The 17190-nt window shown below is 34.8% G+C and overlaps 1 protein-coding gene across 1 annotated transcript in view; it reads right to left on the bottom strand.

Annotated features, from left to right (window-relative positions):
- The window catches only part of LOC149797565 (uncharacterized), a 116416-nt gene that overhangs the window by 57415 nt on the left and 41811 nt on the right, over window positions 1-17190 (bottom strand). Inside the window, exons 4-6 of the mRNA XM_089960776.1 lie at window positions 15725-15961; window positions 9999-10181; window positions 8991-9173 (exon numbers count right to left, since the gene is read on the bottom strand). Of these exons, the coding sequence (XP_089816902.1) occupies window positions 8991-9173; window positions 9999-10181; window positions 15725-15961 (603 nt within the window). The remainder of the gene's footprint in view (window positions 1-8990; window positions 9174-9998; window positions 10182-15724; window positions 15962-17190) is intronic.

Below are 17190 nucleotides of genomic sequence, written 5' to 3'. Positions count from 1 at the left end.
CTTACTTCGTGTCTGCCTTCACTAGCAGTGTTTATCTTATGCTGTACACGTGACTCTATTTATAGAAGTGGGTATTCTTTGAAAAGTAGTTCTCCTTACAGTTCATACATAAATGAACGCAATTCATTTTGATGACGTGGTAACATTCTGACCAATGGAAATGTTACTTTCCTTTACCAGCTATTGGCATTGCAATTATCACTTTATATCTGCTTAGTCATTTTTTATGGACAAATTCTATTAATTTGCCTTTCAACGATACGAAGGCATACATTTCGAGCAATGATGAATAATAATAAAATTCTTGCAGAGGAACATAATGTAATTTTCGCGTCTTCGGGCTTTATAATACACCATATATGGTGTTAGATGGAATATAGGTATATTTTCTTATTATTATAATTAGTTTGTTTTCCCCGTCTCAGACACGGTCATAGCTTTATGAATCTCAAGCCCATTAATATTGTTTAATTTGAATGTGGATATAACCGGTGTAGCCCGTAAAAACAGGTTTTGCTTCTTATGGAAGTGGGCAGTGTCGGAAAAAAACCCAAAACAATTGTTACCTTTACACCGATGTCAAAGTTGTCACTTCATCGGCTAAGCATTTACCAGCAAACACGCTATCCAGGAATCACATCCATAGTGTGTTTTTTCCAAATGGAATTCCTTGACCGATCATCATATTTTGACAGTAGAAATTTTTTAAAGATGGCACAGTTTTTAATTCTGGTGATCACAGTGATATAGGGCGTCACATTCCCTGAATGTAAGGTTTACGATAATGAGGATTTTGGCCGAAGGCTGCTGCTGAATTATGTGTACTTAATTTCAATGCTTTGTATATGAACTAAAGTGTACTCGGGCTTCCTTACCGCGTACAGCATTGCCACCGAGACAGATTTACTTTTTTCTTTCTCTACTTAAAGTTACCGATTTTGCTTTAAAATATCACCACGAGGAAAGTGCTTGCACTGTACAATCATATCACCTTAAGATCTTTGTCCGTAAATTTCACAATAACTAGGGTAAAATATTGAATAACATCTGGCTGTATCATCACAATACAACGAGCTTTCTCAAGACGATGTTCATCATCGGGAACGGTCGTCAGCTGCAGAGGTACGTAAAATATAGAAATTCAATCTGTTCTCTCTAAACGTGCTATGTGAGAGAAATGTTTGCTATATTGGATGCTTACATATTTTTTATAAATTACATTTACAGAGATTGTATAACTGAATATACAAATTCATTGAACTAATTGATAACCAGGGAATATAGAGGTTCTCTGAGGTTTCTATGCATTGATCATCGGTGGTGAAACATGGATATATCAAATATAACAATTTGTAAACTTGATTCGTTGATTATTTGATTAGTCGTTGAAGCTACATTTTCTGATTTATACCAATTAGGAACGATATTTTTATATCAGGTTTATAACTTGGTGAGCATCATCTTCTATAATCCATTGTTGCGCAAATGTACGGTGTCGTATTCATTCATCTTAAACAGCGGCAATAAAGTAACAATACAGAGCTTCCCGCTTATGGTCAGCTATAACAACAACCGTCTTGTAACGCACACCACTGTTGATATCCACAAGGAAACCAAAGACAATTACTTCTTATTCAAGAGAATGCTACACTAAAAACAGCAAAAGCAAAGGAAGTATAAACATGCATACATTTAATCTTCAAACCTTGCTAACAACGCGTATCTCATCGATTGTCACAAAAAGGGAAGATGGGGCGAGTACAACAGCAGAGAGCACCCCCAAAATGGAAGCTAAGCTCAAAAGAGCCAACACAACAGTATTGGTTGTGTCTTTCAATTGCAATTATGTTTGTGCGCATTGCACTTGATTCACAGTTGGCTGTAAATATTAAAAAACACGAAACCTATCATGTCGACAAGCATTAAGAGGCATAGGATCAGGTGGCTGATGACATTGTCAGAGGTCATAAGCACGAATGACCCCATAATTCTGGACAGTACATACGCTTTCTCTGTTGATACATCCATCACTCGTGCCATTTGCTTCAGTTGCACTTTGTCGATTCCTTTTCACTTTCATAATCGTATTAGGTACTGGATATTCAGAGATTGTTGGTGCTCATCATCCGCCCTGTCGGCAACTTTATGTTCGATTGTGCGTTAAGACCTGATGCTATAACGATACCTTCCTCCATTAATTCTCCTTTATTTGGAGCGAGACTTATTTTCTATTCAACCAGTGCCAGCTTTTCATTTCCTACAGCAAATGAGTTCATCAAGCCTCAAGAGGTTATTTCTAAGCTCGTACGCTTCCATGAGAGCGCGTATATCATACAGGGATTCCTTGATTTAAGAGGCTGTTAGGATCCTGACATTGATATTAAATCCTCTATCCTCTGATCACGCTGTAGCGTGTAACTCATCGTCATTCATCAGGCATACGGTGGTTCAGTTTAGAATGTTATTTCAATCTCAAGCGCGACTTTCGGATGTTTAAGCTGAGAGCCGATCATTTTTGCCGTCAAGCCCTGGGTTGATAGAGCGTCCATATTCCCATGTGGCGTAACTTGGATCAAAGATATTTAAAACAGGTGAAAATTAGTTACGACTAGTGTGTTTCCAAAAAAATTGCAAACAGTTGTCGCACTTTTAAGTATTATCCCTATAATCATCACTTTGGGAACTTGAAATAATAAAACATGAGTAGGTATATTTTATGTGATGAAAATATGCAATATAAATATAAAATTCGCAAAAATGTATATAAGTAACAGCATGATAATTCGTTTATTTAGATGACATATTTTTCAAGCAAACTGCGTCTATACCTTTCCAGATCAACTTGAATTTTGTAAATCTTCTTAGCCGTTTCCAACCACTTATATGTCGGGCTCTCTTTTTCTTTCTTAATTTATTTACTTATTATGTCCAAGGCAAGTTGTGTTTTTTTGCTTGTTTCGCCTGCTTCGAGATCTTGAATATCCAAAAATATGTCATCCAATATGGATTCTAGACGATGCGATTCCTCTATCTGCCTTTGTGCATCCCTAATATAACAAAATAAAGCATTACGGAAATTGTGGCTTCTTGCACGGTAACAGTATTTCCACTTCGTTCAAAGTTCAAGAAGATTGTTATCATGTCGAATCTGATCTTTTTTAAGTTAATATTCTTAAATGTTATTATTAGTATTCGTAGTGTTAGTGGTAACAGCAGTAGTAGTATTAATAGTAGCAGTCGTAATATTAGTATTAACTGCAGCGAAATCGTTATTTATGCAGGATATACTTAGCAAATATCTACAGTGCAACTTGGTCTTGCACTTAAAACACAATAATAAATAAGATACAAGACGGACAGAAAGTATGTGATTTACATCTAATGGGCAAAATAATGTAAATATAGCAGAACATAAAAGAAAATATACAGTACAGAGATAACATACTGTTCTCACATCAATGCATTATAGCTACCAAGTATCAATCATATTCTGTCAGAATAAGTAAACCTAAAAGAATTGACAACTGTGTAAGGTCATTTTGTAGTGACACAAGCAAACAATGTTTTAAATATTCTCTCCGAACTATTGGTGTAAATAAATCTAAGGATTCTCTCGACGTGTAGCCCTTGTGCAACTGTAGTGACCAGTAGTGGCGTAGAGGGTACTCATGAAATGTGCCGTAATTTAAGTTCTAAACTTCACCTTCTACATTTTACAATCTAGAACAACCAAAGGCTTATAAAAGATAATGTAAGTATTGATCTTGTTCAGTTTACAAAACTTAACAGGCTAAAATCTTCTGTTTGAGTTTATATTTGATACAGAGATAAAAGTATGATATAGGATTTCTTTTACCATTTTAATAAGTTTATTTGCCATTTATTATTAAAATGGGTATAATCGTTTTCCATTAAGATATAATATTCTATTCATCATTTCGTTCAGATGATGTAAGTAACATTAAAATTTGGACAATTTGCAGAAATGATTTCAAGGTTTTCATCTCATATAAGCATAAATTAAGCGGCATATATAAATGATTATAAGTTCTTTAAGTCTTTTTCAAACAATGAATTATCTTCTGTCAGCTTGCAATCCAGTACAAAACTAGACACTAGGAAATCAAATTAAAGTCTGAGGAAATTGCAACACTTAAATGGAGAGAACATTAAACTGACGAAAGACGTTGTTCATTTACAAACAAGCTATTTTGTTACCAACGTCAAGCTGCTCAGACGTCAGAGAATCCTAAATGCTGTGTTTTATTTATTTATTTATTTATTTATTTATTTATTTATTTATTTATGTCACAGTTATAGTATTAATAGAGATAAAAAGTGAATATGTATGGATTCACCCTAGAAAGGTCTATGGTGTCAAATCAGATATGAAAAGTAGAAGCTTGAGGCTATAGTCATAATTTTGATGAACCGTTATTTCGGCGATCTGAATAAATATTAATAAAAACAGATCCAACAAAGACTGATTTTGTCAGAGTTAGTTTCGACTTCTTATTGCGAACGGTAAGAAGACCACTGTCAAAGATGTTTCTGTATTCAAGACTGGGTCAGCGATGAACCTTCGAACCCTATCACATATAAATGGTACTGGAATTCATTTGTGCAGATTAACCATAGTTTATTCAAACACAGAATTGTACAAATGCAAATACAGCTGGAAGTTTTGTACTTGCAGTACGTAATTGAGTTTGATTCTTATGCTTGGTACAATTTCTTTTCTTTTTACTGCAATTATGACCAAACGTTTGAACGATCGAGCTCTACACAAGCACCCACAAACCTTCTGGTGCCAGTAGATAATCCTCGTTTGCCACATGTTCAGGATATTCTAGATCACTTCAAAGAAATATCAGTGGTCGTTGTTGATGTTGCAATCACACATGTATTTTAAACATCAATATGTATCGGATCATTCCGATGAAACCCACCAACCAGCAACGGTTGTAACACATTGCCCAACAATACAGGTTATTGGAACTTACATACACGCTGTTGCTCTTCGTGGCAGCCTGGAAATTTCTATCCATATGTTGTTGGCACGCACATAAATGTTACTTGGCATCTTAATTCCGCCAAAGAGAGCTAGGTCCAAAAACAAAACCTAGTCTTACGTCTTATAAATTTCATCAATACTTCTGCGTAGTTTACGTTTGGCAACACGGTTATAAATTTTCGCTTATGCTCGCGATACTTTTCTTCTGCTTCGTAATATATAGGTATGCACAAAGTTCAGATACAGAGGGTATATAACAGCCCCAAAACATATGTTTAATTGATTTGGTTTCGGATATCTTCATCATTCGACCTATATTCATCAAATGTTTTGAACGCATCAGATATAGTGGACGATGTGGTCTGATACTTGACATTTTCTTGTACCGTATTATAATAATTTGTTTTCTGCTTCCCTCAAATATTAGCCCTAATTTATACATATCATTTGTAATGTTACTCCAAGTTAATCGCTTTATCAGTGTCTTTGTTAAGTTACAAATTTTATATCCGTGTCGTTTGTCAGTTTAATATCCTTTCTAGAGATCTCAATAAACTTCCTTGAAATATTAGCATCAATCGGAATGATTGCCAGTATATATATATATATATATATATATATATATATATATATATATATATATATATATATATATATATATATATGTATGTATATGTTGGTAAGATTCAATCGATTAAGGACTGGGTGCCTGTCGATTCATGTATGCAAATGCCGTACACAGTCTCCAAAGCTAATCATGCATGGGTTGTATATAGTATTAGTAGTGTTAACCCGCTCGGGGTTTTTCCTACCATTTAGTATACGTAATATGGTCCATCCACCAAGACTGGTAATGTTCGTGGATTATTAATGACGATCAGCTATACTTTGTGGATAGTCTGCAGCACCCTTGCCAATTCATATAGGATATAGGCCTTGACATGCATCAGTTGACCACAAGTTTGATGAAGGCAAAACTGTCGTATTCACACTTCTCAGATATAATTAATAATAAGAAGAAGATCATTAACAACAAAACAACATCAAGGAGAGCCATGATGCATCAAGGTTGACATAATTAGCTAAAATCTATTGTACAAAATGGCCTACACTTAAAACAAAAAAGCGCACAATAAGTTCAGAATTTGCAAGTTTTACGTCTACTGCATAATCAAATGTGTGTGTGTGTGTGTGTGATTCTGATTTTTAACGTAGCTCTAACAATTGTTCAGTCATATCGCTACGATGTCTGTACTATGGCAGTTTATAGTGACGTCTAGCACTCGGGCATCATACCGCAGACATTTAGCATGATATCCCACCCAGACACATTATCCTGACACCAGGCCGACCAGTCCTAACACTAACCTCGTAAAGCTGAGCGCCAAGCGAGGCAGCTGCAAGTACATATTTTTGGAATGATTCGGCCAGATATCAAACTCATGACCTCCCTCATCCGAGGCGGATGCTCTAAAAACTAAAATAATAATAAATATAACAGAAACGTATACAAACTTTGCATTGTTAGCATACTGTTCTTTCCTAAATTCATCACAGCTGCTTAGTATGATTGCTATGTGGTCAGAAGATGTAAACCTGAAGCGATGGGTGCTTATTTAGTGTCATGTTACAAACTGTTCCATACCATTGTACCGGCGTAAGCGAACAATTTGATAAAATCCTCTGTCCTAATGCATGGTACAATATATAAACCAATGTTATTTCGTTATTTCGTCATTGTTCCCTACAAACCGTAAACACAGTAAGATATAAATTAAGAACATGTTTTCCTACCAATAATGTGATTCATACTTGGTGGCATCAACAATAGCAGCGTTGAAATGAGCTGATGCAGATGTTAAAATATTTTTGACATTTAAGATCACCCCGACTAATGTTTTGTAGTCTGTAAGGTAGATGTATTTAATGAGTTTTAAGTCGTTCTCCAAAACACTATAGCAGTAGTTATAGTGTGCAACAAGAACTCTGCTGTAGACCTTTTGATTCCACTGATCCGAGGTAAAACTCTTGTTTTCCAACTTTTCCAGCTTACACCTATTAAAATAATATTGGTTACAAATGTATCATCATAATAAGGTTTATCTAACATTGCAAAGTCATAATTTATGTAGCACAAATCATGCTGGGAAATTGTGTCCGTCTGTCTGTCCACGTTCGGCATATGCACAGTATTTAAGTGTTTGCCTTCATCAAATAATATCACATTAACACATTTTTTAAATTTGTATATGGACAAAGGATTATACATGTGAGTTCAGTAGATGAATAAGTACTAGACAGATGGTGAATATAATGATACAAATGGTTTAGCAGCAATAACGTTTCCTTTATATACGATAACTTCGATGTTTATTTGTTAATGGCTCTCAATGGGTATAGAGAAGGAAGCCATTAAAGTTGGAATGGAAAGGCCACAAACCTTATAAGCAAAATGATTACCAAACATTGTTACTATAATATCTTTGACAACAGTTAGAAGTTGAGACAAGATAGATTTTGTTATTCGGTGTTAATTAAATTATGGTGATCAAGGTCAGAGAGATCCATGCAACTAAAATATTCCTTGTAGAATAAATACATTCTTCTCAAATAAATCATGATCGATGTTTGTGGATGGGAGTATCTGGCCAAAAGAATCGAGGCTTTACATAAAACAAATACAAAATAATATTTACCACATTTAACGGTGTACATAATCTAACGTTCTCTTTCATAATGCCATAAACGATTAATAATATTGGTTATCTTGGATACGGAATAAGGAAGAATCCTATCGGTTTTGAATTAAATCAAATAAAGTGTAGAACCGATGGAACTGTAAAGACACAAATTGTTTGCTCGCTATAACGTTACAAGATAGCTTGCCACAGTTATGTAAATGGCAAGAAATGGATATAGGTAATAAGATATTAATCTTGCAGTGGAAAGGTAATAGGCCAGGGCCACACCTGTCATAAGAAGAACGATGGTTTCGGAGAGTATATTGAGTTTGTTATCACTGAAACCCTGGTTTGTACATTCAAGCGATATGATATAATGTTAGATGTCACATTCATCAAACACCACACGCACGCCATTATATCCACCATCACATTAAGGCTTAAAGGGAAAATATATATGTTCATCAACTAAACTCAACAAGTCTTCATTTACTTGTGCTTGCTATTTTTGGAGAATAGCCACCCCATCATTCTATCTTCTGCTATACGGATCAGCATAGACTATTTTTGTACTTGCAATAACAAACAGTTACCTTGTGAAACGCTCTAAATATTTGGTAGAGTAATGTGCTTGACGTAAGTTTATAGCTGTCTTTACAAGTACTAATAGGTTTAGTCTGGCTTTATGCAGGGGATGAATACAAATGTTTGTTTCTATTTTTTCTTAATCAATCGGCATTCTTGGAAGTTTACAATCTTATCCTTACCAGTAACCAGAATATTTAACGTTTCAGTAGCTATTTCTTCCAGCACAGTTATATCAGGAACCATATTTCAATCGTTTTCATCAATGAGAAAATATACTATTTTATTGACTTAGGTTTGAATAATTTTCAAAAATATGGAATAGTGATTCCGTTCATTTAGTCAATGTAAATGACTCATGTCTATAAAGCAGGCATCATCATTGTTCCGATTCTTTTGTTGTAAAGATTCAAACAAGAGCATACCTCTTCAAACTGACGTATGCATTCATGATTATTTTCGAAACAATCAACCAATTTTTGAAAGGTGTATATTGGTTGCTCAAGCAATGTTTCCACTTCTTGGAGGAAAATCATTTTCGAAGAAAATGCTCACTTTCTTTATTGTTGTGGATACAGAGTGATACGTACTTTCTAATTGTTATTATTCAGACCCATACAATCAATTAACAAAGGGTTTTAGCCTTTAAAAGTCACTAATTTTAATGCTTACACCCAAAAGGTAAAAACACAAAATTAGATCGTACTTACGTTTCCATTTCTATGAAGGTTCTGAATATTTTACTAGCAATATTGTATCCAGACAGCCCATTCCCATATGTTGCAGATGATTGTGTTTTACTCAGCAAGTCTTCCATTCTGGTAACACTCTCATAAAGTACATTCAAAAGCCCCACCAAAATCTCATTTTCATCATGCAGCTTTTCCATTTGACTAACAAAAAAATATGTTTAAAACTTAATAACCAATTTTATTTGAGTACGTAATTTGTTTCTGTGGTAATATTGATTGATGCAAGAATAATATTATGTGACACGTATAAACAAAACGCCGCATGTCATATAGTGTGAAGTTTGTATAAAGCATGCCAAAGTCAATGTATTTTATATACGCATCGCCATGTAAGATAAAATATAAAAGGAATGACGAGTTTCCTTCTTAATATTTCACGTTTGTAATGCAAATGGTTGAATAAACATTAATTATTACGTAATAAATTGGTCTTAGTTGTTCAGGTCTTAGTAACAGAACGTTCTTTTAAGATAATTGTGTGAAAGTAAACTTGTATAACCTAGTTTCAAAACTGAAAATAAATGGCATTTACCTTTGGCTGCTTTTTTAATTGTATGTATTGGATATGAAACTGATTAAGATCTATCGTCAAGAATAAAGTTGTAATTGGCTCTTGTTGGCTTGAACTTCGTTATCTCCTTTTCTGTGTTCTCACCAGTAGTTGGCAGCATTATTCAGCATTATGCATCCTCTTTTTAGTGTGCAATAATTGGATTTCTTAAAACCACTTTGGAACATGTTTTTCACTGTTGTTATAATTTAGAAATACAATTGCTGACTTCCAACACTATCAGATATGCGACTTTATTTTAGGGAAATTATATTTAATTCCTTGTATTATTATTTGTAACATTTCATACGTCCGTCTCTCCTTATAACAAATCTGAAGTTAAAGAAGTGTGATAAAATGATGTCCAACTTTAAACGTGAGTATTAATTTAGTAATATTCACAAGATTCTATTTACCTTTTATTTTCCTTGAGAGTCTGGAATATTTGACGAGCGCTTTCGTAGGCTTGTGATTCATCTTTCATCTCACCTGATGAACACAACGCAACGGGCTCTTTTCCTCCCTCACAAATGCTTTTGTTTAGGTCAGCCAACATATGTTCCAAGCACTCAATTTCGTATTTCAGCTGACTGATATCCCTGAAAAGTTGTTTCATATAAATATTTATTGTTTTATTTTTGTATGCTAGCATGATTTAAAAACGAAACACTATTTACACTGAACCTGCGTTGACATTTCTAGGTGCAGCCATTTGTTTCTAATCAAGAACTTGCGGGCCTAGATAATAATTTAAAAGCAGGAGAGGGCAAGTTTACAATGGATTATGATAATGACATGAGCCCAACCACAGACGAATAAGAAAGATTGAACCAAGAGATATGAACTTGCCATAAATACATACAAGACGAGCGCATGATGAGGTTAAACCCTGCCAGAAATGTATAAAAAGACTATTGACATACAATATGCCAGGACTAGAGAAACCATCAACCAGGTCCTTCATCAGGATACATCCTTCGTTGACAATTGTGAAACTTCTTTAATGAGCAGAACAGAACAATCACCTAGATTCTCAAATCATTTTTCATCGCGTCTGATGCATACAATGCAACAGGCTCTTTTCCTCCCTCACAAATGCTTTTCTTTAGGTCAGCCAACACATATTCCCAGGACTCATCTTTGTATTTCAGTTTATTGATCACCCTGAAAAGTTGTTTCATGTAAATATTCATTGTTTTATTGTTGCATTCTAGCATGTTTTAAAGACAAACCACTATTTATAGTGAACCTTTTCTCTGCTTTCACATGTCTAGGTGCAGCCGCTTTTTTATTATCCAGAACTTGCAGACCTCGCTATTCATGAAAAAGCAGAAGAGGGAAAGTTGAAACACGATTATGACCGGAGCCCAACATAAAAGGAATTGGAAAGGGTGAACCGGGTGATATTAACTTACCATAAATACCTAGAAGACGAGCGCATGCTGCGGTTAAACCCTGCCTGAAATTTGAGAGTTTTGGCATCCAATATGCCAGGATTAAAGAGACGCTGAAAATTGGGAAACTTCTTTAATGAGTAGAGCAGCACAATTATCTCGATTTTTACGATAGTTAGTTCATCATCTGCATGATACATAGGTGTTGTAGAAAAATCGGTTCAAAAGGCAGCTGAAATGGCCTGCCAGGATGCTGAAAACGGTGACAGACAAATTGGCAAATGCTCCCGTCCAAAATAAACTCGTCAATGCGTGTCGTTCTGGCTTACGGGTGTATGCAACTTCCTTAGGCAAAGGCTCTACGTTTGCAAGAAAGTGTTGATGTTGTTGCTGTTCATAGTTTCCATTCAAAGAAACTTTCAGGGCACGATTATGAGGGTATTTTTCAATGTTACCCATGAGTCTCCAAGGTACATTAGAGCGCTTTCGCCGAAAAACTCAATCCTATTTTGGGTACAACGTCACCACTTAGTAGTATGCAACACGATACACATGGGTTAAATTCGCTGCTTTGTGTGAAATAGTTAATTTTTGCTTCCATCAAACTAAATTACCGCATTATGGACTGGATTATAGCAGGATATAACACTATAGCTGTGCAATCTACTCCGGCCTTTTGTGTGAAGTCCAAGTTTTTTCATGTTCAGCTGGTTACAGACACGCACGCTTTCATACATTGCGATTATTTTTTTCAAACTCGCTCCACCATGATTGATCGGAGTGAGAATGATTAATATTAGTATACATGGACCCAATAAAAGCTACCTGTTATCTACGGATGTTTTGCCTTTTCCACCGGAACATTTGAAATTAACAGTAATATGTGGTTATGAACTCTGATGCTGCAACAACCACAAGTCATGCACTAAACGGCAATTTTCACTTGATTTTGTTAAAACTTCATTATGCTACCATTATGTTGGACGGGCGGTTGCAGAACAAATTATATTGACCGACTCAATTACATGGGTGGCGCTACGGTATATTTCATAAGAACTAGGATAGTTAAACATTTCAGTTTAACTTCGCATCAACCAGTTTGAAAATAACCCAAACACTGTCACACTACATGGTGGATATTGTAACGTGATGCGGGTGGAAATCAAAGCATGACTTAGATATGTTTTTCAGTGTTGATAAAGTCAACCAAAGAAATGTGTTAAAGAATGTCTTTGGACGTTTACGTACTTCTTAAGTGGCCTAGTGGTTAGAGCGTCCTCCTCGGAAGCGCGAGGTTGTGGTTTCCATCCCTGGCCGAGTTACACAAAAGACTTACAAACAATTTACTAACAACTGCCTCGCTAGGCGCTCAGCATTAAGAGGTTAGTGTTAAGACTGGATGGAATGGTGTCAGGATAATGTGACCGGGTGAGACATCACGATTTATGTTTGCGGCATGATGCCCAAGCGCTAGACATCATTATAAACTGCCACGCTGCAGACATCGTGGCGATATGACTGAAAAATTGTTAAAAGCTACGTTACAAATTCTAATCACACACAAGCGCAACTTGATGCGCTCGAAAGAAATGCAGGCTGCCATGCTTGTTTGATTACGGACTACAATGCTGTTTCCGGTTCATTGAGTATCATACCTTTTATGCCGCTGTTAGAACTCCGCCAGCTCTCCCTTATTGACGGATTTCAATAATTGTATTGAGATTGCAGACAGAGTTGCAAGCATAGACCTAATATCCTGTCTAAATTAGCGTCCGGCGACTCTGTATTTACTTCAGTCATATAAACACAATCGAGAATAGTTTTATGGGAAAAACAATACCTTCAGTAGGCTGCTACTTGTGGGGATACACGTACTGGTTCAGATGGAAAATTATATTGGCGAAGATTGGTGGAACAATTACATTTCATAGATAAAAACAAGGACAAAGTTAATATGCTTGAGTGCGTTATCACTCTTGTAATCATACTGTAACCCCAAGTGGTATTGGCTTCTTTGGCAGTGGTGCTGTCTGTCTCCTTTTAGCCAAGAGGATGAAATCCTTGACCGTGAAAGTTGTCACTGTTAGCACGGTCAGACCAGGGACCAATGCCAATTTAAATGCAGTATACATAGCTAACGACAGAATCACGTTAGTTTAAGGTCGGGAGATTGGGTTATACACCTGTTGCTATCACTGGGATTCAACGCATGCCTAATTTAGTGTATAATCCGAACACTTCTTTATCTAGAAGCTAATTTATTGAATATATTTTAATCTAATTTAAATGAAGTGCATCTCTTCTTTATCATCTAATTTGTATTTATGTACTACTTGTAGTACTCTTACATTAGATGTTGTTGACCAAAATGCAAAGAACACAAATTTTCTTTCTTACGTTCGTTATCTCCCTTTTTTGAGAGAGGGAAAGTCAGTGAGAAATAACGGACCTTATTATAGTTCACTGCAACTTTCCATTCGGTAGCAAAATGGAGCAAATCAGAAGGTATAGGAGAGGAGTGAATCCCAGAGAGGAAAAACTTGATTATTTTGCATAATGTTTTAACGAATACTTATTATAGTGACATATGTTTGGTTTTTCTTATTCTAAGTTTCAATATATTTATAGGTTTAGCATTGAAATTATGGTCAATAATCCGTTCATCAGAGACATTTTGTACTTTGATCGAATCCAAAAGCTATATTGCTACATCGTAAGATCTTTATTAATCCCTAAGCGATGACTGCCACATTACTGGTCCGTTGAACTATTCCTTGAATAAGCTTAAGCAACATACCATACCTATGTCATGCTACGAGACGTTAAACCTCAACTGATTTATCAAACTACTCATCAAATTTCTACGCATTATTCTGCAGATTGATTCCTTCTTCTATCTTTACTATCTTCACCATAAAGTATGATGTTGCCCATGCTCTGTATGGTTCGAATTCATTATTCATTCTGTTCAAAGGTTTTTGAACAGCCTTTATCTCAGCATCAAAAAAGGTGTTTTTTTTTTCTTTTCTAATATTTCAACTGGGTTTGGTAAGATGTGTTGCTATTTGTACCCGCCTTATCTCACCACCAATACATTCTTTGTCACTGACTGATACAGTCGATTTCATTATACGCGTTACGCCATCTTGTCCAATTTCTCTGTGAGCATATCAAAGTTTGTCTCAAATGAATCGTTTTATTCGCCTTGTTTTCCTGTGCCATAGTGCGGACTCCTCATAAACAGTTTAAATGAACTAGTTGATACGCAGGAGAATGTCTTGTCAGCCTCAGACAAATGACATTTGATATTTGTGATCCAAATAATGTATACTATCTTAGGAAGAGATCATAACCAAAATAAAACACACGGGCTACATTCGCAACTAAAATCAGGATAAGAATGATAGATTAAATTAAAAAAGAACAGATTTCATCAGTTTTCAAAACGTGAATTGTCATTCATGACAGCCAGAAATTAAAGTCTAATTAAATTGCATAAAGCCTGATTAAATACATAACCAATATTAAAACATGGATAAAAGATAGTTTCGGTAAAAAGTCATATCAGTGCTTAAACAACGTACTCTGTACTTTTACTCCAGAACTGTCACTGTTTGTTTTCCAGACAAATGTAACAAATTTGCAGGCAGATAAACCCTAATAAAAGCCCCAAATATCATTAAAAGTAAAAGAAACGACAAAGCCCAAAATTATTTTCGCTAATAATGGGTTTTATTAACGGGTCTTTCTCTCAGAGTCCTTAAACCATTTATATTTTCCAATCGTTGGGGCAAAACATTGATTCTAATCACTTTGCAGGCAAGATACAACACACATACACAAATAAAGGGCGTCATTTAAACTTTACCACATATCAAATTAGGTGCACAGTTATTCCAAACTTACATAAAAAGGAATCGTAATTTATCAAAGATTAAATGTTGTGCCTCTCACACCAGGCTTGATATTGTTATTCTATTGCTTAAATTAAAATACTATATGCTAGAATCAGACTAGAAGCATGATTCCAAAACGGATCATCCAAGATATTTCGGTAGCAGCATATCAGTACTCTGATCGTAAAGTTTATTTATGTTGATTTCCAAGGTAATCATATTTCTTTTGGGTGGAGCCACGATTCAATGTATATTATCATGCAATTATGGATTGTAGAGTTTTTATCAGCCTTATGCTAAAATATTATATCTAAAACTCGTACATCAAGGTACTAATTATGCCGTAAATACCACTTTACTTTATTAGACATGGTAAAGATTCTTTCTCAAGAAAGACAGAACATGAGATTGTATGAGAAACTTTAATGATATTATACAAAGGCAATGAAATCCAGCATTTTGCTTAAGTACAAATAACAACGAATGTTATCTCATTGTGGTGATGATTCTTTTAAAAATGACAGATAGTTGATTCTGTATAACTACAAACCAAGCGAACTTGATTTCTTCGTACAACAGGATAAATAGCTTTTTTCAATTTCTATTATTTAAAGTATGCGCGCATCAACTGAAATATATTGCAGAAAATGTAACCCAAAGCACTATTGGAAAATACACTTTCTTCACAATATTACCAATAAAGCTATCCATACATAGCGAGCCTGCTATTAAGATCTAAAACAACATCGCAAATGGTAGGAAATCAAAGACTATTAGGAATTAATTGTTCTCCTATTTTGACAACATATAATGTGTCATAATTAATAAGGAATTTTAGATTCAAAGTCTTACTTTTTCGTTTCCTCCATTTTCTTTAAAGCTGTTGAAACTGCCCTGCCTTTCATTTCAAGTTTCGATGCCATGTCAGGTTCTGTTGTCTCTGAAACTGAAACTGTTTTCGCCTTATTATTTTCTTTCTTGGACTTTGCAGTCGTCGATTTTTCTGGATGTCCTTGCCCCTGATCATCATTACATTCCATTGCCTGATTGTATAAGTCCTCAATAATCTTGGACGCACGCTCCAAATCACTGCAAAAGGTATCTGAATCTTTGCTATATGTTTGTCAATCTAAATTGTATTGAATTCGAACATTTACTTTTGATCCAAATAGGATGATTATAAAATAGATATAAGAATTATTAATATTGTCAATATTTAGTAATATAACTCCGTAACAAAGCAAACTAGAGGCTCATTTGTGAACCCTGACAAGAATACTGACAATGGGATAATGATTTTTAAGTACATAGGAAATCGTCTAAAGAAAAAAAAATAATGTTGTCTCAAAAAGAGCGTAAAAACTTCTGAACAAATGACGCTTGAGTGAAAGATAAAATAAAACCTAATATTTCCTGTGGATTAACTAACACATCAGTAAAACAGGAGAAATTTGATTTAGATTACATGTCACACCATAACCTTTCAAGTCAATTGAGAAATATTTCAAATTATGATATATACTTATTAATTTGATGAATACATTTACTGAAACTGATTACACTAAACCCAGATGTTGTTTTCGATGCCTGTTATATTATTTCATTCATTTAGATATTTTCTTGACAAATTTTAAAAGGTGGATATCTCGTCTCTTTTCTTTACAAACTGCAAGAAGAATTCATGAAACTGTTGTAAGGTATTTTAGTGGTCGATGCATATGAAGAAGATAGTTATTAATTCCTTCTTTTGAATGTTTTATAGTACTATACATTTTAAACGTATGGGGAGAATCTGAGTTGTGGAGGTTTACATTGTAGCATGATATTGTTTTCTCGCTTAAGTTTTCGAAATGTGTCCTACCATAAGAGTAAATAAATAGTATGGTTAGAGAAACAATACAATTCTACTTCTTTTATCTACCTGCTCTTTGGAGATTTCTATAGCTGCCACTCAAAGGGTCAAGTTTAGAAGAAGAAAAAAAAACAAGCTTCTTTTTCTAATTTTACTATATCGCCAGACGTATCTGGCTGATAAAGACATCAAGACCAAGAACAAGTCTTCTTTTTGCTGTTATCCAGCACCTTAGTTTCGTACGAAAGGTCTTTTGACTCATTGTCAAATAAATGGCATTTCCTTTATATAAAGAGTTAAGAAACTTTCTATCTCTTCTTAGTCAACGCTTTTTTGTACTGTTCATTGATACATTTAGTCCAAATAGGTATTTACTTTTGATGCGTATTATGGTCTTGTCTTTTTCGCAGTAACATACTAATGGCGATTGTAATATGGGATATATTAATGTAAAAATAGATGTCCT

Source organism: Sinohyriopsis cumingii, chromosome 6 (assembly GCF_028554795.1).
Source record: "Sinohyriopsis cumingii isolate HCF-2022 chromosome 6, ASM2855479v2, whole genome shotgun sequence".
Lineage (NCBI taxonomy): Eukaryota > Metazoa > Mollusca > Bivalvia > Unionida > Unionidae > Sinohyriopsis > Sinohyriopsis cumingii.
This window is presented reverse-complemented; position numbering and strand designations above follow the sequence as displayed.